Below are 20,486 nucleotides of genomic sequence, written 5' to 3' on the forward strand. Positions count from 1 at the left end.
CTTTTAATAAGTCAAAGTAGCTATAACCCAGACCTCCAATCTCATTTTATTAACTGGATGCTAGGTTTGCCAACTCCAGATTAGCTTTTGTTGACTTCATTAGACTATAGGGGTTTAAATATTTTTTTCCAAGCACACTATAAATGTTTGAATGATGTATTCTATGTGTACAAGGACAATACAATAATTTGTATTAGTTAAAACAGATTGTGTTTGTTCATTATTGTAACTTAGATGAAGATCAAACCAGATTTTAAGACAAAGTTATACATAAATGCAGGTAATTCCAAAGGGTTCTCTTACTTTTTCTTGCCACAGTAGATAGATAGATATATTTGAAATAATTATTTATTTACTCTAAATAGTACAATTAATTTAGTATAAGAAGTGATTGTACTACTAGTAATAATGATGAATTTAAAATCACTATATAACTCAGTTCCTATTCAGCTCAGCTGAAGACAAATACATAGCTTGCATAGCTCTGGATTTCAAATATAATTAGATACAGTTTTGTTGTATGAAATATTATTTTTGCACAAAATTTAAATTACTCTTCTACCAAAGGGGTTATGTATGGTCTGTCTGCCCTCTGCTGGACATACACAGTACTGCAAAAAAAAATCGAATTAGTACAATGAGTGCAGCATGATGATGTCATGATATCAGATATTTAGAAAGTTAAGAAGGACTTGTTGAACTGCTGAGGAGATTTGGGGTTTAAGCTGAAATGTATCTCTCATCAACTTGGCCCAATCATGCCACCAAAAATCAATGTGCACATCAAGATAAATGAAAAAAAACTGGGTCAGTCAAACGCTGTAGTTGTTTATTAAATATTGCATAATGAGGAACTCACAGTAGTAAATAGTGTTTTAAAATAGTTTTAATTGTAACAGCACTGCAAATAAACATAAACAAACAAAAATATTCCAAAATCTGCCTCTGAATACATATCACAAAATAATCATTATACATTACGCTTCTTGGGTGTCACCTCACACTCTTGAATAACTCAGGTGATTGGAGTAATGAACTTGGTTATTGTCTCCTGTGAAACACTTGTGTCAAAATAGTAATAATATCCTTAAATGTAACCTATGTTTACTTCAATGCAAAACATAAAATGAGGCACAGTTGAATGAAGCCATGAGACAGAAAGGCATTTAAATCCCAACACAGTGTCAGAATCACTGGTTCAGTCATACGAGACTGCCTGTATTAAACAAATCTTGGTGCTTTCCTAATATTATTCATATAATATAAACTGTAATATTTATAGAGGTTGCTGTAACTTCAATCACTTATATTCATTTGTACTTTACATATTTACAAATCTGATAGAATAGGAAAACTTTGAATTTAAACTTTGTTCATGTCCAAGTTTCTGGTATCTCAGAAAACTACATTCATGTATGCTACGCTATCTTGTAAGAGGCCAAAACACATATTTTCAAGTTCATATTCAATAGAGATCATGTTTTAACTTCTTACGATCTTCTATGTGATTATTTCTTGACAAATGTTGTAGCAACAACCACTGTTTAAAAAAAGGAAAAATCTAGATACTTTTAAAATACACACATCTGCTCACATGAGATTTTCTATGTCTCTTTCTGAATTGGACGGAAGGCTTTTGCAAGTGTAAGAGTCGCAGTCAGTTAGACAACCCTCATACGCTCTAGCAGCACATTATCTGGCATTATATGGAATGGACCGTATAAAACTAAAGGGGAGATTCAAAAAGACTCAATTGTCAAAAAGCTCAAGAGGATCATATGGAGGAGGAAACCCAAACATGATATTTCTTCAGATTAGTAATTCTACTTCTTAAACGGAAGCAAAAGCAAATCTACAACCAAAGTAAATGTTAACTACATTCAGATAAGGAAGACTAAAATCACATCAATGGAAACGATTCCACATCAGAGTTTGAATGAAACTGAACACAACGGTCCAGATATAGCATCCTCTACTGTGAATGGCACTTTAAAAATGGGATACAGTAATCTTATATGGATCATCGGTTCCATATTCTGACATTACTGCCGTTATAACACTATGTAAATGTCAATATAATTGGGTACCTGAATTAAGATCAAGCCTTGTTTTAATTAAGGTAAGAACACTGCTCATGTATCATAATACACTCTTCAGAACAACCTAATCAAAAACGGATGATTGAAATAGAAAAATATACACCACACAATAAATAGTATGTTTTGAGGCAAAGCGTTTAAATAGACAATACCAGAATTGTCTAAATATGAGTTTGGCTTTGTTTAGTAGGGTTTAGTTTAAGCCCTTTACCTCACTACAATAATAGTGCTCAAACAAAGCTTGTCTCTTTTTTGTTATTAATTTCTAACTTGTATTTCTAACTGGAGATTTCAGAGTTGGTCACTGCATTCTTGTAATCTTATGAACCTTAAAATGTGTGAGTACAGTAATTGCTGAGAAGCTGAAAGCATGCTGCATCAAAACATTCCCTTGACTCCAAGTCTGCAATGCAAGTTGCTGTTGAACATCATATGAGCTAAGAGTCTAATATCCTTTTTAACAAAACAAACACTGATAGATGTTACATCATTTTGATGTCAACAAATGGCTTTGCTTGGATTTTAATATACATTGTAGAGGTTAAGCTAATTTTGTTGTCTCTTTCAATGCTTTGAGAGCATTTTGAGGCCACATCGGAATATAAATTAAAATCACACTCTTTAAAAGAATGTGCCTTAAATCTGCATTTCAAAAACAATGGGAGTGAAACATTTAATATAAACACTTAAAATTACGTTAAACCTAACTCTTTCTATGATCCCTTCACAGATTCCAGAACCCGTCCCTGTAACACTTAATACAGACAACTTCGGGAGCTATCAATACACTCATCTCATTTATAGCAAATACAAATTCTTAAATGTAATACATTTTACTTAATGTTTGTAATGTCAGGTATGTGAAGGTAAAGTTATGCACTGGACTTCAGTACAATTAGCAGCTGTAAACTTACTAAAACCCTTTTTCCACTTTTCTTCAAGTTGGATATTTTCCATTAATGGCTTTAAACTGAATCTGAGCAGGTTCAAGAAACAATCATTCAGTGATAAAAAAAAAATGCTATTTTGACACTGTATGTTCTTTGTCGACATGCCGCAAACCTCACTGATTACATACCTGTGACATTCATTTGGGCAAGATACAGATTTAAGATTCAAGGGAAGGAGAAGTCTTAATTTGATGTCAACAGGGAGAGTGTCCCAAACAGGTCAGGCTGCTTAAGCATAGTGCTAGAATTTCTTTATACAAATCATAATTTGTTAAATTATGTCATGTCACAAATTAACAGCTTTCACATAATTTCCTGGAAAAGTGCCAAACTGTTTTGACCTCTTCGATGTACCTGCACAGAGAAGCCAATACATATATTACAGACATAGAGTATGTGGCCAGAAAACTCAAATAAGCCAATTGTACAACTCCAAAACAAAGCTTTAGAACACTGGTTGAAACAAGACTGATTTAGTAGCACTGTAGTGTTGTAGGTATTGATTTAATATAGGAGAGAGGATTCTCTAGAGAATTAATACATTGAGAAATAACACATACCCACAAACCAGCCATCATCACATTTCTCCATGACGCTAACCAAGTCTCCTTCCTGTAGTTCCAACTCATCGTTATTCTGAGGCACATAATTGTACAGAGCCTGAAATCTACACCAGATAACAACACATCATCACATATGGAGCTCGTACTGGGAAGCACAAATGGCACAAATCACAATTTATTGACCAAATTTTAAGACATTTTCAGTGTTATTGTACATCACTTGTCCACCTACACATAACCTTTCTGTCAGTTTAAAAATAGAAAACTTAAATTTCCCATAAATTAAACAAAAGTTTACAATAACTTGGTTAACAGGATTGAGTGCTTTAAATTCAGTTAATAATTTGTATTTGATTTTAATTAAGTTTTGCGTTCCCTCACATTAAGTTTGCTGTCCCTCACAATAGTTTGCATCCCCTCACAATAAGTTTTGCATCCCCTCACAATAAGTTTTGGGTTCCCTCACAATAGTTTGCGTTCCCTTACAATAAGTTTTGCATCCCCTCGCAACAGTTTTCATTCCCTGCAAATAGTTTGCGCTTCCTTGCAACAAATAGTTCGCCCCCTTGAAACAAGTTTTGCGTCCCTTCACAATAGTTTGTGTGCCCTCGCATAAGTTTTGTGCCCCCTCACAATAGTTTACATCCACTCGAAATAAGTTATGTGTCCCCTCACAATAGTTTGCATCCACTCGAAATAAGTTATGTGTCTCCTCACAGTAAGTTTAGTGTCCCCTCACAATAGTTTGAATCCCCTCACAACAGTATTCGTCCAATCACAATACGTTTAGTTTCCCCTCACAACAGTTTGCATCCCCTCACAATACGTTTTGCGTCCCCTCACAATACGTTTGCGTTCCCTCACAATAAGTTTAGCGTCCCCACACAATAGTTTGCATTCTCTTGCAATAAATATAATATACCATGGTTTTACTACAGTAACAATAAACGGGGAACGTAAAACGTATTGTGAGGGAACGCAAACTATTTCGAGGGAATGCAAAACTTATTGCGAGGGCCTCAAAACTACTGCCCTGTCCTCTAAGCGCCTCCATACTGGTCAATTGAAATTCAGTAAAACCACGTAAACACACAGATGCACACATAAACACACTGAGGTATATCAAACTTACATCCCACAGCTCATGCGTCCAGGTTCTGGGCTGCTGCTCTGCGACAGGGGTTGCTGGGAAATGATGAGAGAGTGTTTACTAGGAGGAGGCAGGAGTCTGTTGGCGAAGTCTACAGGGTGTGACAAAGTGCTGCAGTACCTCACTGAGGTCTCTGCAATATTCATGATCTCATTACATACTGCCTCCTATTGGTGGAAGAGTGTCAGCACAAGAAGTGGCCACAAACCAGGAAGTGAGGTCAGTCATAAAGGGGCGGCGTGGTTAGAGGAAATAGGAATGGAAGTCCGGTAAGTAACAGTGCAGAAAGGAGGAAATGTCCATTAATACCAGGAAAGCCGGAAGTGATGGTAGTGTCCAGAAGATAAGCGTGGAAGAGTGAGATAATAGAGAGAATGCATATGGAAGGAGTGAAAGATAGGACAGGTTTATTTGCAAGGCATATTAACATAGAGATTTGTCATGCACTATATGGGTGAGTTTTAAGATTAGATATCACATAAAATAATGAGCTTCATGATTGGCTGTGCTGTGTTTCATAAGGGCCAATCAAAATAGATCATGAAACTGATCGTATTCCACTCATAATCACTCAAAACAGGTGGCTTAAGAAATAAGTATGGACCAGTATGTATCTTTCAAGTGGAGTTATAATGACTTAATGAAAGTCAATTTACCGTAAATGAATTGCCGTTCATGTTGTTGTCTTGGATGTCAAACAGCATGACAGGACTTCTTGAAGACCTATAATATTCTAGATCATTCTTCAATGGCTGTGTGGGGAAAAAGAATGTGAATTAAATATCTACCTCTTTTTAAGATTTACACCTTTAAATGTCTGTGAAAAAATGTTTCATATTCATGGTTTAAGGCTCAGTTGTGAAATATTAACACAACGACAGTATAGTTGGCATTTGATCTGTGCTATTTTGTATCTCTGTTCAGAGGACTTAAATACAACCATATCAACCACATAAATTATTAGAATAAATCTGTGAGTTAGTAGCAGTAACCACATTTCCTATAAATTTTCAAACAAACATTAGTGTAAAATCATGCTGGGATGCTTCATATAGTACACACAGGAGGATTTTCCATCCATTTCAACCTCATCATCACCTTTACTGTAAGTAATATTTAACAATATTTCTTTCAGTTTGAAAGCAGACTCAAGATGCTGGAAATTGTTGTCAAACAGCTAGGCTTATTGTATTTTATTCATCCATTTAAAAGCATTTTCAAAGCATTTTTACTAAAAAATTATTTTGACATTTCTCTAAAACGTTATAAAAAAATAATAATGCCATCTCTGTTTGGCACAGTAATGAAGTGGATATTTAAACACTGTAATCTTTAGATTTCTATCAGACATGCATCATTTCAACAACAGGCAACAGGAAAATAAATATCAACATCCAAGATTCATGCTAGCAGTATAAGAAGTTCATGCAGCAGTTCCTTTTAAACTGTGTTCTCTCAACAGGGTGAAAGCCTTGAAAGTGTTTGCTAACTCACTAGCATAATCAGATTATTGGGTCAGTTATTGATCCCGTTTTCAGCATGTTAGATCCACGACTTGTGCCAAACCATAAAATTCTGTGATCATTTACTCAGCCTCCAAACCCATCTCTCTCTTTTCTCAGTGGAACATGAATGACAGCCTCAGTCACCATATGGTCAAAAGATGCAATGACAGTAAATGGTGACTCCGGCTAATATTCTGCCTAAAATCTCCTTTAGTGTTTCACAAAGGAAGGAAAGTCATAGTGGTTTGGACAAACATAAGAGTGAGTAAATGAACTATCCCTTTAAGTTTAGGTAGGATTGGCACCTTGAAAAAAACACACCACACCATGCAGAAGATACCTCTGCTGGGCTATTGCCCCTGCTGTAAGGAGCCTTGCGGAGGCTGCCAGCCCTGTCTATTTCTGCCCCATCCCCTTCCTGTAACTCCTGATCCAGCCTGATGCCCCCAGTAAGCCAACCCTCAAGCCCAGCACCCCCACAGGGACTCAGGCTGCGACAGAGGCGAGGAGAAGGTGGGGAAAGGAAGAAGTCCTCCCCTTGAGGTGGAGTGAAGGTGAGGAATGGGGTGGCCGAGCTGGGGCGGGGTGGATAGGGCGGGGGTAAAGGAGAGCTGGATGGAGATGCCATTGGGGAGACCAAGTAGGGGCTGCTGCTGTTGGGAGGCACAGGGCTGGCAGACAATGAAGGGGACAAGTATTCACCCAAGCGGTATAGAGTGCTTGGCAGAGGGGGAAGTGGTGGGGTGGGTGCGGCTGGAGGGCTGCTGCTGACTCCGCCCACAGTGAGAGAAATCCACTCATTGGAGATGGCATGGACTTCAGGGGAGATAGAACGGTGAGGAGACCGGGGCAGAGGGAGGGGGGAGGTGGTGAGACGGTTGCAAATTGGCTTTTGGAGGACAAGGCCAGGTGTCAGGAGGAATGAGATGGAAAGAAAGGAAACAATAAAGAAAAGGAGGGATGGGAGAGGTAAAACATAATTCATATAGAGAAATAAATATTAAAGCTGAAGAGAGTAATTTCTGTGACACTATCATCACCAAACAGAATTTCAAAAATAATGACAGATTGGGGAAATAACAGATTTCCCAAATATTCCCCCTATCTGCCATTGGCTAAGTAAACCAATAGTCCCGCCCCAAACTTGCACAATTAGTTTAGTCAATAGCCGCGTTTCCACTTTCAGGGAATGCAGGCACAATACAAATCCATGCATTTCGAGGGCCAGCTAGTCTACAGAGTCCGATACCTCAGCTTGATTTTCCCTCATGCTTGCAAAATGGGTGGGGTGTGTGATGCAGGCACCGGCTATTAGGGCTGTGGTGGGAATGCTGATCTATTATGTTCTTGTGGCTCGAGGTCCGAGGCTATTGGCCCCAGCTCACCAGTTGATTACCCTGGCTGGCACTGGCATGGTAGTGGAAAATGGGCAAATGTTGCTGTGTCAGGCTGGTCAGGACGCTCTAACTGTGCTACATAGCCAGTATTTACACTTTACGGGGAACTAAACATACAAATGGCTTACATAAAGATGTGTCTGCATATTATTTTGGGATTGAAGGAAGTATTTTAACATTGAAAAAATTACACACGTCAGCTTTAAATAAATGAAAATAATGGGACAATGAGTGATGAAAACAATTCACAAAAGTTGAAAGAAAATTATCATCAGACTGGGTCGAAGGTGTTGCTAGTTCTTTACCTGTGGAGATGCATTAGTGCTCCGATGTGGTGACTGGCTGATAGGTGGATCTGGGTAGTCAATTCCATTTTTAACTCTGGGTCTCTTGTGCACCTCTATGTAGGTGACTGGGAAGATGCCTTGCCGGTTAGTGCCAGAAATTTTACCTTCATACCAGTTTTCATCTACTCTACGAATAAGTGTGATACGCTCCCCCTATAGGCAAGGAAAATAATTTTAATCAGCTCCTGTAGACTTCAAATATACAAGGGTACGATTTAAAAAAGAAAATCCATTAAAATCCTTAAACAGTGTGGCTTACCTTTTTAAAAGACATTTCAACTGCAGTGTCTCCATTGAAATTGAAACGAGCAATAGCTTCTCCATATTCCAACACCTGGACTGGAGCACTTTTTTTTGGCTGAGCCTTCTCTGTTGGGGGCAAGAGCTGGAGAAATAGCATGACAGGATTGAGAGAGGTTACCCTACACCAAATAAACTCTTCAATACAAATAAATGTATTAAGTGAATGTACCTCTACGTAGCTGCGTGGAAAAATTCCAACTCTCCCATGATGCTCTCCCTCAAACCAGTTCTGGTCAATCTGCCGATAGATGTATACAATATCTCCCTTTTGAAATGGTAGTTCCCTGACAAAAAAGAATGAGAATCTGGTTTGATTACATTTGTAATGCAGTGTTCACAAAATTCAGCTCTTGAATTTTCAGAGACTTCAGAGATGTCAGTATTTACATGGGCCATAAAAATCATGTACAGTTTTCTATCCTTTATTGAATTATTTCCTAATGAAACAGGCAGTTGAAGGGCTCGACCTTTTTTAAATATTTTTTTTATTGCTTTTAGTTTACATCACAGTCTTTATTGTAGCAAACCATGATTTGCTACTTGCTATTGCTAGTCAGAAGTAGCTGATATTGGGGGAGGGGGATGTTCTCATACTAATTTTGTGAGTGCAAGATGTGTCAAATATTTTTGGTCTATTTTCCTGGAAGAGAGAGAATGTACATTTTAAATGTGTATATCTGCTAAAAGATAATTTTGCTAACTGCTAGGAGTACATTAGCATATAGAAGACCACAAAGCTAGCGAACATAGACTAAAGGCCAGAAAACTCCAATTAAGATTTGATGGGGTCTTTAAATATTGGCATCCTTACATTTGAGTAATAAAACACTTACTTTAGAGTTTCGGCTCTGAAGTCAAATCGTGCCAGAGCAGGAGTCCTCTGCAGACAATAAGAGGCATATTAAACATTAAAACTAGAGACTGCATCCATTACATTACAGAAACTATTTGTCACGCAAAAAGACAGATTCAAACAGGATCATTCTGAAGCATGAGAGAAAAGATATCTCACCTCTATGGTTTTCCTCTTCTCTTTCTCATTAATAACAAGCAGGTCACCGAAGCGGTCATTAGTGATGAACTGTTGATGAGTTACAACAAGCCCAGCATGTCTGCGAGCGGCTGTGTCTGCCTCTTCCTGCTCGCGCTTCAGCCGTCTCTGCTCTTCAAGAATTTTCTGTACAAAGAAATTGGCTTTTAATTCACTCACAGAGTTTATGCCTATTGATGTACTGTTGCTAATCAGTTCTCTGCAAAAGGAGACTTTATCAAACAAATCATTCATCATATGTCCACCATTATAATCAGTTTGTTAATAAATTACACAATTTATAAACAGTGGGCCAAAAAATATTTGGACACTTAATTATATGAATGTCATTGCTTAAGATATCAAAATATCAAACCAAGTACCTTTTTGTTTAAATAAAGATATGCAAACTTTTTAAGCAAAGCATTTCATAAAACATTTGTTAGGTTAGGTTATTTATATTACAAAATATATATCGTTCAAAATAAAATAAAAAGAAAGAAAGAGAAGTAATTGAACACTTTCTGGTTGTCAGACTTCTTGCCCGTAGGTAATGTGATGAACTAAACCTGTGGTTACACTGCTAGGACATTTGTGTAAACTAGAGGGAAACTTCATACTGTACATCCACTAAAACCACTTTCCCATCAGCTGTTTAAAAGTAATTGCAAAAATGGCTAAGAAAGGCGAAGCTAGTTCAGAGAAAAGCTTTAGCATCACTTGTTTACAGATGTCACTTGATTTGAGATTTTGTTATCTAAAACAATGACATTAATACAATTTAAAGTGTGGTTGAAGTGCTCAGATTCTTTTTTGGACCACTGTATTTTCCAAAGCTAGATCAGAAGATCCACAAATCAGAACCGTAAAAAATGTATGTATGAATTTTAAACAAGCTTGATAATTGATTAATCAAAAATCTCTAACTATGAAATTCTATAGAGAAAATGACTACAGAAAATCTCAACAAATATGTCACCTCTTTATCTCCGTAGCGTTTAAGGGCTGTCTCTTCTGAGTTCTCTCCATGATCTCCTTGGCTTAAAGGGTGTGAAGAATCTGAGTCTGTTTGAGAAACACAGGATTCAGTTTCTGTTCCCATAAGAAGCACAATTACATTAAGTATTTTAAGAGTGTGCCGTGATTCAAATCCGTCTTGGCATGTATTGCACAAATCTTGATAACTCTGATTTAAATAGCCAATTCATAAAGAGAATTGAAAGAGCCTATGTGGATGATATAGTTGTTGACACACTGGATAGGACAAAAATAAAACGAGATGTTAAATAAAACATACTGTATAACCAAAATTATGTTAACATACAATGGCTTAGACATATTAAAGCTTAAAATTACAATTAATTCATGCATCTAAGTATTTAATTTAAGTACAATACTTAGTGTTTTAAGATCTGTATGAGAATCAGCCATGGTCTATTAAAATAATAAGGTTGAGAGAATGCATCAAAACGTAACATTATGGAGTGGCTTAACAATGTTCAAATACACAACATTTATGACAATCCTTTCACAAATGTGTGATGTGATATGTATAATGCAGTATTGGAAATAGAAAATTAAGTGTGACCCAAGTGTGTAATAAAATAAAATAAAATAAAATAAAAATGATAATAAACAAATTAAAAAAGGCATGGTTGCCATTTGAGTACAAATACTATTAGCAATATACGTATGTCTTTTAATTTTAAGATCAAATCTGTGAGGCTGTTATTTGCAAGTTATCACACCTCTAAATTAAGGAAACTTTCATAAGATATTCAAGTTGTAAGTACATAGAACACTGTTTTATGTTCATACTGCATATGTTAAGGAAAAACATGGGAGCCCTGAAATCATTTCTAAAGCTGACAACAAACTAAATGATGGGTAGATCCAAAATTCTTCTCAGGGTTCATCATTGGGTGACGGATGATAACGTGTTTTTAAACAAAACTTCTGGAATCTAGTAACACTCTGTTAACATATTCTCGACAAGGGAAAATTATATAGATTCTATCAGCATTTACTTGCCCTTGTGTCAGTCCAAACCCTTATAACGTTCTTTTGTCTGTGGAACACAAAAGGACTTTGTAGGCAGAATGTTAGCCACACTCACCATTCAGTTTCATTGTATGGAACAAATGATGCAAGGAAGAGGAATGGTGATTCTACCTAACATCTCCTTTTGTGTTCCACAGAACAATGAAAGTAATTCAGGTAAGTACTGTATATGATGACAGAATTTTCTGAATTTACATTTTCATGAATTATCCCTTTAAGTCTCATCTTAGATTGTTGCTAATTTTAGACACAGAACTCTAAAGATATGAAAAAAAAATTATAGCCTAAAATGGCTGATGTGGAAATCTGAAAATAAAAGAAGTGATATGGCACACTTTTACACAACACAACGGAAATGAATAAAATGCCAGTTTGGTTGCAAACCACACAAAGTTGGCCACACGATGCACACTACAAAAATGTAAATTAAAGTCACTTGGTGATGACAGAAGAGCAGACAGGAAAGAAAAAAGGTTGGAGGTGAGTGGTCACAGAAATAGTCATGCCCGAACATGAGTGTTGAGAATCTGACACTCATGACACTCTTAGTATAGCCACCTTCAGAGGTATCTTTATTGGCTTCTGTGCATTCCACATCTGTAAGGTCATCTGAGTTGCACCCCTCACAGGGAGAACTTTCTTCATTACTGAGCCTCTCCAGCACCTCCAAGGAGGACAGGCGCTGCGGAATGACAGGCCTTAGCCTAGGAGTGAAGAGACGGTTCTCCATCGGATCTCCAGCCATTGGCTTCATGGCAGAGCGAGCGCAAGTCTTTTTGGCCTGTTGACTATGTAGTGATCTCTTTAAGGAGAAAGGGACTGAGCCCATTAGAAGAAAGTTTCTTGGAGGAGAACATCTCTTCTCTTGCAGGGTGTTGGCCTGTTGTCGCTCATGCCTGAGAATTGTGGTGAAACGGGTGTAGGAGGCCGGGCAGGTGCCTTTGCATTTGCTTTGTTTGAGGTGTAGGGGGAAGTTATCTTGGTGGAGATGTTGGTGATGGTGACCTGTGGGTTCTGAGGGTGTGTCTTTGGCAGCATCATGTGTACAAATATCTGTCTCCTCCCATTTGCTCTCATTTTCCAAAGGGGAGTCAGTTCTTGAGTTGTGGTTCTGCTTAGAGGTGATCAAGCACTCTACTGAAACAGAAGCTTTCTCTTTCGGGGCCTGGTCCTCTGGATCCATTTCTGGGCAGTCCTCAGTGTGTACAGGCCCTGGCATGACCAGAGTCTCTGCTGAGATAGCAGATTGGAGGAAGCAGGGTGGTGTAGGGCTATGGCAAGGACTTTGGTTACTAGGGAGTATGGGCATTGATGCAGAGCGGGTGGGGGCAGAGTTGCTACAATGAATGATGCGCTCAAACTCCATCACCCGGAACGTCACTGCTTCTCGAGGGATGATCTCGGCCCTCTCCATGTTAATGAGACCCCCTGGCTTCTCGAAAAGGGAAGCCAGGCAGCGGACACTTCCGTTGTTACGATAGAGAGCAGAGAACTCAGCTCTACTCCTTACAGATCCAACAATGGATCCATTTTTGTAAAGGTTCCTCCTCTCAGGTGAACAGTAGCCCTTGGAAGCTGATTTTAACCTGTGATTGCTATCTGTTGTATCTCCATTCTGGTGCAGATCCTCACAGCTGTGTGCTTTGGGCCGCTCTGTTGGCTCAGTCCATCTCTCCTGGCTCTCATCAGTAGTGATAGTTGATAGTTTGGGCTTAAACTTGGAGGGAAGAATTTGAGCAATGCAGGCTTTGGTGGCAGACAAAGGCTTTTTAGTCTTATATTGAGAAGCTAGTGCATTACTGGCAAGAACTGAGTGACTATTTACAGAGGAGCAGGGTGAAATCATACAGCCATCCGCACCTTTATAATCCACTGGCAGGCATGCAGGATAACAGAACAAAAAGTGCATTAGATTACACTTGCGACAAGCATAAACACAACAGTACCACACAACTAGCAACTAAGGTAGAAAATAACACATTTTCTTTCTTTGAGGAAATATGAAATTGCTTTAGAAATTTGAGCATCAAAGGTACACTCAGTAATTTTTTCCTCATTTTAAAAGGTTTCACTCCTACAGAAATAAACAGTAATTTTGAAACATATGTAAAAATTATGGGCACTCACATGAGATAAAGACATATCATTAACCTTATAAAAGCTGTTTTATTCTATATGGAGAGGTTCCCCTCATCAGGGCTGCCATGTATGTGATCACATGACCAACTGAATACTATTTGCTTAATCTCTATGGAATAAATTAATCATGGCTGACATAGAATGGTAATTGTTTCTTCAATGGTATCTGTAACTGAAATCTGTTGTGTTTGAATTATGTGTATCCATGCCTCTAGGTGTCTCTGTAAATCCAACATGACTACCATATTGACCTGCACAACATAAACAAAACTTACTGAGTACATCTTTAAAGCAGAGTGCTGTAAACTCTTAGGTAAAGCATCAGTGTAATACATCTAGGACTTGCAAAGATAGTTTCATGATTTATCTTTTAAAATATAAAAAATACATAAAAACTATCTAAAAACTCCTGAAGCACTGTTATGGAAGCAAAATAAATTCAACATTACTTACATTAAAAAGAATAGCATGTAAATAAAAAGTATGTTCTGGAACTTGAAATCTTTTTTAATGTGCTGATTTCATATTGAAATCTGCCCTGACTGTTGAATGGCATTGATAAATAATATAGACAGCTAGAGCCATTATTTCTGATAAAATACAAAACAAACAAAAAATTATTAGTTAGAAGGTATACAATTAATGCTTTCTGCAATGTACATTCACTGACTGGAATACACACTCATAATTTAGCAAATAACTTTTTTTATGCTCAATATTACATAAGAGCTAATAATCTATTCTACAGAAGAGTGTGGTTTCCCCAAGTGCACTAGCTTTTCCTTCAAATGCTACACCATAGAAATTATGATGTTTCCATCTAGACAGAATGAATAGAATGTTCTGCATCTTAAATGGATTTGACATTAACTGTCAACTGGACTGCAAACCATATAAATCTCTTTTCCCTTGCAAGCAGTAAAAAAAAAAGAAAAGAAAAAAAGAAAAACAAAATAATTTAGAAATGGTAATTGTTTCTGCTTTTGCTTACAATATCTCATTGAATTTGTCCCACTAAATGTGATATCAATTGGAACAGGCTATACTCTTGCAAAAGCAAATGCATCATCTGTTTTCTGTTCATTTCCATTTCCAAATGAGCCAATATTGGCACTCCCAATGCGGTCAATAACTCATGCAGGTGCTATTAGAAAGCTCCACAAGTCTTGAGATTTCTCACCAAAAAAGTATTTAGTGTGCTGTGAAATCACTAACTGCTATCCTCTGAAAATAGATAGAGTAGATCTGTTCTGACAATGCAAGATATGCTGGAAACACCTAAAAGTGATCCCAAAAGCTATACAAGAATAATGCCACCAGACTCAAACACTAAGCCAAAAATGTGCTTAATGTGGTAACATCTAAATGAACTGCTTTTATTCAAGTCAGAAAATATTATTTAAAATTACTGCATCAACCTGAATACATTATGTTACACCAACAAAACTCATTTTCAAGGTTTAGATCAGGTAGAATATGCTCTGTATAAGGTAGCAATGATAAAAGTTTAAATGCAAGTTTTTCATGAATAAAACAAGATAAACAACTTCACTGTATGTTATGTATGCAAAATATTTTGGCTTGGTCATTGAAAACAGACAGAAACAAAAGTTCAAAAAAAGATCTTCAAAAAGCCCCTGTCTACTGTTAACTATGAACAGATACAGTCATCATCTTTTATCCTTGTGTGTGCAACATTCCTCACCCATGCAGACACAAGAAGCATACCCTCCAGGTCATATGTGCTAGCATTCCATTCGCTGACCTTACTCATGACAGTTGACCCCTCATTCCTGGCCACCCCTGAACACAGTGCATGTTTATCTCCTCTGCAGAGTGAGTCTCTACCATCAGATCACTCCATTACTATCTACATTAAAGCAGCACAATTCATTGATAGCTTTCACAATTTACCATTTATGAAACGAGTAACCTAAAACATTCTATTTACAGTAGTTCTATTCTATTGTTTTTATTATTTATTTATTTATTTTACAGTGGTTGAGCATTGTAACCTATTATAGACATGTTGCTCACTTTCTGTTTTGCTTTTTGTGCTGCTCTGAGGACCGGTGTGACGTTTTGTTTAGGTTGAGATGTATTGCCCCACACAAAATAAGCATTTTTATGTCAATTCTATAAACCTAAATGAATTATTTAGGAAATAATAATATGTACCACTTCTTTCCTCTCCTTGCACAACTTGGACTGCAATTAAAGCAGTTCGACACCCAACTGAGCAGAGCCTCATGTGCCCATTCTGCCCACAACAGACCATAACAGCTAGTGTGGAGAGAATGACTAAAGGTCAAACCGGACATCTGTTATGTGTCAGGTGTGAAAAGTGGCCAGCTTAAACAAAACAAAGAAAGACAAATGAGCAGTGTTATTTGTGTGATATTGTGAAGGAAGGAATGTGGAAAATATTGTGATGGATTGGCCTAAAAATAATGCATTGTGATCTTAATCATAGTTCACCTGAAAAATAATAATTTGTCATCATGTCATTCCAAACCTGTATGCTGTTTCCATGGAGCACAAATTATTATAATTTTTTTTAAATAATATTCATGTTGCTCTTTTACATACGAATATAGAGCACAAGTCATATAAGCTACATTGATGGTGCTTTTTGGTGTTTTATTGTTATTTTTTTTAATATACAGATCCATAAATACCTTAAATCTAAAAAAAATTTAATCTGTAAAAAAGTGTTTCAGAGTGTCAGATTCTAATAAACTAAAATAATGACTTAAATTAAGAGTGATTCATCAATTAAGACTGATTACTGGAATCCTACCTTTTGATGATGTGCTGGGGTTGCGCTTGTTAAGTGCTCTCAGGCCCTGCAGAGGGATGTCACCGCCCTCCAGGACACTCTTGTAAATGTGATGATCCCATTCTGGAGCTGCCTGTCCACCAGCAGACAAGCTATCCTTCTCTGCTTCACTGTAAGCTGCTTTACAGGCTGAGCTGGGCACGAATAGAGATATGAGACTGTGACCAACATAAATTATCATCCAACATGTATGAATAGACAGAGTGCTAGTGCTGAGTTAATGAGATGGAAAGGAATACGTTTCTTTTAAAAGAAAGATTATTAAAAGCAGAGAATATAGAACATACTTCATTATGGCCTTCACTGTACACTCCAAACCTCTTTATTTATAAGAGAAAAATTTAGGAATACTAGTGTAACACACACACACACTTATGCTTAGCTCAATATGTGTTTGACAGCCAGTTGTCTCATGAAATTTCAGTATGAAAGTAATGCATCCTGTTTTAAATTTGTCCTAATTTGTTGCATTATCTCTGATATATGAAAAATACAAAAATATAAAAATATATTTTATTCTATTATTTTCTAATTGTCCTGAAAAAATTCTGAAAATGTTACACTATCTGGGCATTTTGTAGATCCATTTGTGATATACAGTATATACATGCCAAATATGTAAGTGTGTTTGGTGAAATTCCCATGCATTTAATGGTTAAATATTAATAAACATTAAAGGGTATTTAAGGGTTTAATATTAATAAACATTAATAACTTGACATACTTGTAATGTTGGCTAAGCTTTTTAATCCAGCCTTAGAAGTTTGTCTCTGTATTTAGTTAGCCTATGTTTGCTCTTTGATATAGATGAGACCGCACCAGCTGCTCTGGCTCTTATCAGAGCATTCCACAGAGGCCTGTGTGGCATCCTTTTCAAAACATGCTTGAAGCTTTCCACATGGAGCAAGATAATCATGTAAAACTATGCTGTTACAGGAAACAATATAGCCAAGTAATATTTCAGGGATGCACCTCTTAAATAAGTTGCCTTGTGTCAAGTCTTTCCACATAATGAACAGTCACTCTTAATAATCTTTACAGCTAAGTATGTGGAAAAAATCTGAATTATATCACACTTACTTATCTATATGACATTTGGTAGAATGCAATAAAGCAATAATATGGCCTGTGTAGAGCCAGGCAACAGACTATTAGCACAACAACCTCACATGGGCTACATACTAACAAGTGATTTGGGAGGGAATTTTAACAATGACAAGGATTTTAAATGGTCCCAATTGTCTTACACATAAGCAGTCCTGTTTCAGAGGGCAGCTTATTCACAGTCATTAGTCGACCTTCTAATAAACTCCTAATGCCCCTAGCATACTTTCCTATTTTTCAAATTTTGATACAGTAAAACACCCATTAGCGTTATGTAAGAGCAAGACACTGTTCTTTTGACTTCTGTTAGAAGATATTCAATCATACTGTATGTAAAAGTCATCATGAGTGACAAAACTCATGAGTGGCATGGAATGCATCAGATGCTTTCCGATGGGGAAGTGTGAGGTGGACACACGTCATTCCAGACGCCACTGGTTCCAAACTCAGGAACCTGAGCAGCTGTCTAACAACTGCTGGAGTGGAGATGGTCTTACCAGATTTATCTAACCATTAGAATTCCCAACAGTAAAGTATTCTCATGCTGTACAGCTCATTTTCAAGAATAGCACATCAATCTGTTAGCCATAAAGTAGAACTATGTTTCTCCCAAGGTTTCACAGGGTTTGTCTCTCAGACATTCCTCAAGTCATTAGAGGATATTTTTGGTTTATAACAGGAAAACTTAACTGAACCATGTGGCTTTAGAAGAAACAATAAACTGCACATCCAAACATCAATAACATCCCCACATCAAAGAGAAGACCACTAGGCTAAAATAACGTGACATGATTCTTTAGAGAAATGTAAATACCACAAAAGAGTTAATTTATTAATTTGTATGTTTTAACATAGCATTTTTGGAGATGTAGTAGAGCATAAATAGATAGGCTGGTTTGACTAATGAATAGATTTATTTACAGTTATTTTTTTAAGCACTCGAATGTAATGAGGAAGCTTACATGACATTAAATTGATTGTGTTTTTGTTGGGCATGCTTTAGATGTTACTGAGAGTTTGTTGTAAATATTAACATTCAGAAAGGCATGCTCTGCCCACAGGCACTAAGTTAAGTGTTTGGAGAGCTCTCTAACTTCAAAATAATACCTTAATTTCATCCCAGTAACTGTGATATCAAATCAGCGAGCATTTAAACAAATTCATCAAAGTTACAGACACAATAGTGTCCACCTAAATGCCACATTTCAGGTTTTAAACACTCTAATAAAAAGTAAGCTACATTTCACTTTCACAAATGACACATTGTCATTTTGTGGGATTTCTGCAAACAGAGTGGGTGGAACTGAGGTTATCTATACTAAAAAGACATCCAGGCTTTATTTTTTTTAGGCACCTACATTCAGCATGGAATAAGTCCTCACACTCTTCAAGACCTCTCCTCCAACTAACCCCCTCCACAAGCTCACACACACATGTACGCAAATATACATTTACACGCACACACATACACAAGACAGCCTGTACTGCAAATGGTCGCTCAGGAAACAGAAAAGGGAAATGAGTGAAATCTCCACAGCCCCGAGACAGTTCTCACCCAAGAATAGATAGCTGTAAAGCGACACAGACATACAAACACACGCACACACCCACATTCTAAAAGGGCGTAAGAAAATGGTGGAGGAGAGGAACATTTGTATAGAAGAAAAAGAAGCATGACTTACTATGGCTGTAGGTCAGAAGATTTTTCCAAGGGGGTGAAAGAGGGGGCACTCTGCAACAAACCAAACAAAGAAGTCATTGATAGCTCCACTGGCTTGACTCTCTGGCAGGCTAGAAAAGAAGAAGGCGCATTAGTCAGTCAGGTTTGCGATCGTCAATGCCTCTGGTCTGCTGTGTCCAAAGCTCTGAATCTCTTAGGTCTCTCGATGAAGTCTAGCGTGGAGAAGTAAGCAAGTATTTTGGCCTGCATGCAAGTTGGGGGGGGGGGGGTTACAAGCGACTGGGAGCAAGGGGTGGGATTAGCAGGGTCTGTGAGGGGCGCCCATTTTGGGAGGGGGCTGTCAGCTGCTCAGCCAATTGGCTGCTGTCTCTCACTGAGGCTCTCTTTTGTCTTCTATTGAGTCACTCTCATAACTGGCTGACCAGACCGGGAGACAATTAACCAGCTGGTGTGGGAAGCAGGCCAAATTACATGGGCAGACACAGTCACACACAAATAGATTTACACGCATACATAGAGATCACGAGCATCGGCCATGCTGTACTGTTTCGCTGGGGTGATAATGATAGTATGTCAAAGGAAGTTTGCTTAATGTGCAGCTGTCACATGAGCCAAGCCAATAAAGAGAGTGGCTGTTATTCTCGGGCAGCAACTCCCAATGGCAGATCAGAGAGAGCCATTCACTGGGGCTGCTTATAACCCCTTGCATTTTGAATGGTTTTGAGCTGTCTAATTTTAGGGCACTGTTTCTGTTGCTTTTCCCCAAGTGCACGTCACTGATGGTAAAAATAGTGGCCGTGACAGCACACCTCCAAAAAAACTCACAAGTGGTGTTTGCAAATACTATTGCACAATTCCATCCTGTGACTGTCCCTTTGGAGAAATGTTACATGCATGCCTACACCCCCTGGCACCAACAGAAGAAAAGTGCAACTCCTGACCACAACATGCCCATCCCATTGGTTGCTAGGGGAAAAAGGATCACAAATAACCTTCAGGAATGAATACAGGCTTTGTATGAGAATATCAGGCAGTCAGGTGTATTGACTATATTTATACAGTGCCATGTTCTAGATGTTTTGTTCCAGAGGAACACCCACTGACATAACACGTTGCTATTATGTGTACAAAGCAACCCCTGCTATTTATGTTCTTTCTTTCTTACCATTTTTTTCACTCAAGAAAGCAGCCAGCACAGCATCCCAAGAGGCTTTCACACGAGACTTGCCTTAAATGCGAAGAGTAGGCAAACAGGAAACATGCATGAAAGCCTTATCTAAAGTCGCACACTTATCTTAATATAAATACTTGTGACAGC

General features: G+C 37.7%; 1 protein-coding gene across 3 annotated transcripts in view; it reads right to left on the reverse strand.

Moving 5' to 3' along the window:
- Window positions 1-2,270: 2,270 nt before the first annotated feature.
- Window positions 2,271-20,486, reverse strand: part of LOC127660410 (sorbin and SH3 domain-containing protein 1) — a 76,424-nt gene continuing 58,208 nt past the window's right edge. For 2 of the 3 annotated variants that reach the window (XM_052150611.1, XM_052150612.1), the window contains 13 exons: window positions 19,170-19,219; window positions 16,345-16,517; window positions 10,324-10,409; window positions 9,327-9,491; window positions 9,148-9,194; window positions 8,484-8,598; window positions 8,271-8,396; window positions 7,970-8,164; window positions 6,608-7,156; window positions 5,419-5,514; window positions 4,745-4,929; window positions 3,610-3,716; window positions 2,271-3,403 (listed from right to left, as the gene is read on the reverse strand). In XM_052150611.1, coding sequence (XP_052006571.1) covers window positions 3,336-3,403; window positions 3,610-3,716; window positions 4,745-4,929; window positions 5,419-5,514; window positions 6,608-7,156; window positions 7,970-8,164; window positions 8,271-8,396; window positions 8,484-8,598; window positions 9,148-9,194; window positions 9,327-9,491; window positions 10,324-10,409; window positions 16,345-16,517; window positions 19,170-19,219 — 1,962 coding nt within the window. In that variant the 3' untranslated portion in view covers window positions 2,271-3,335. The remainder of the gene's footprint in view (window positions 3,404-3,609; window positions 3,717-4,744; window positions 4,930-5,418; window positions 5,515-6,607; window positions 7,157-7,969; window positions 8,165-8,270; window positions 8,397-8,483; window positions 8,599-9,147; window positions 9,195-9,326; window positions 9,492-10,323; window positions 10,410-16,344; window positions 16,518-19,169; window positions 19,220-20,486) is intronic. The other variant, XM_052150613.1, reaches the window with a different exon arrangement.

The sequence above is a fragment of the Xyrauchen texanus genome, chromosome 20 (genome assembly GCF_025860055.1).
Source record: "Xyrauchen texanus isolate HMW12.3.18 chromosome 20, RBS_HiC_50CHRs, whole genome shotgun sequence".
NCBI lineage: Eukaryota > Metazoa > Chordata > Actinopteri > Cypriniformes > Catostomidae > Xyrauchen > Xyrauchen texanus.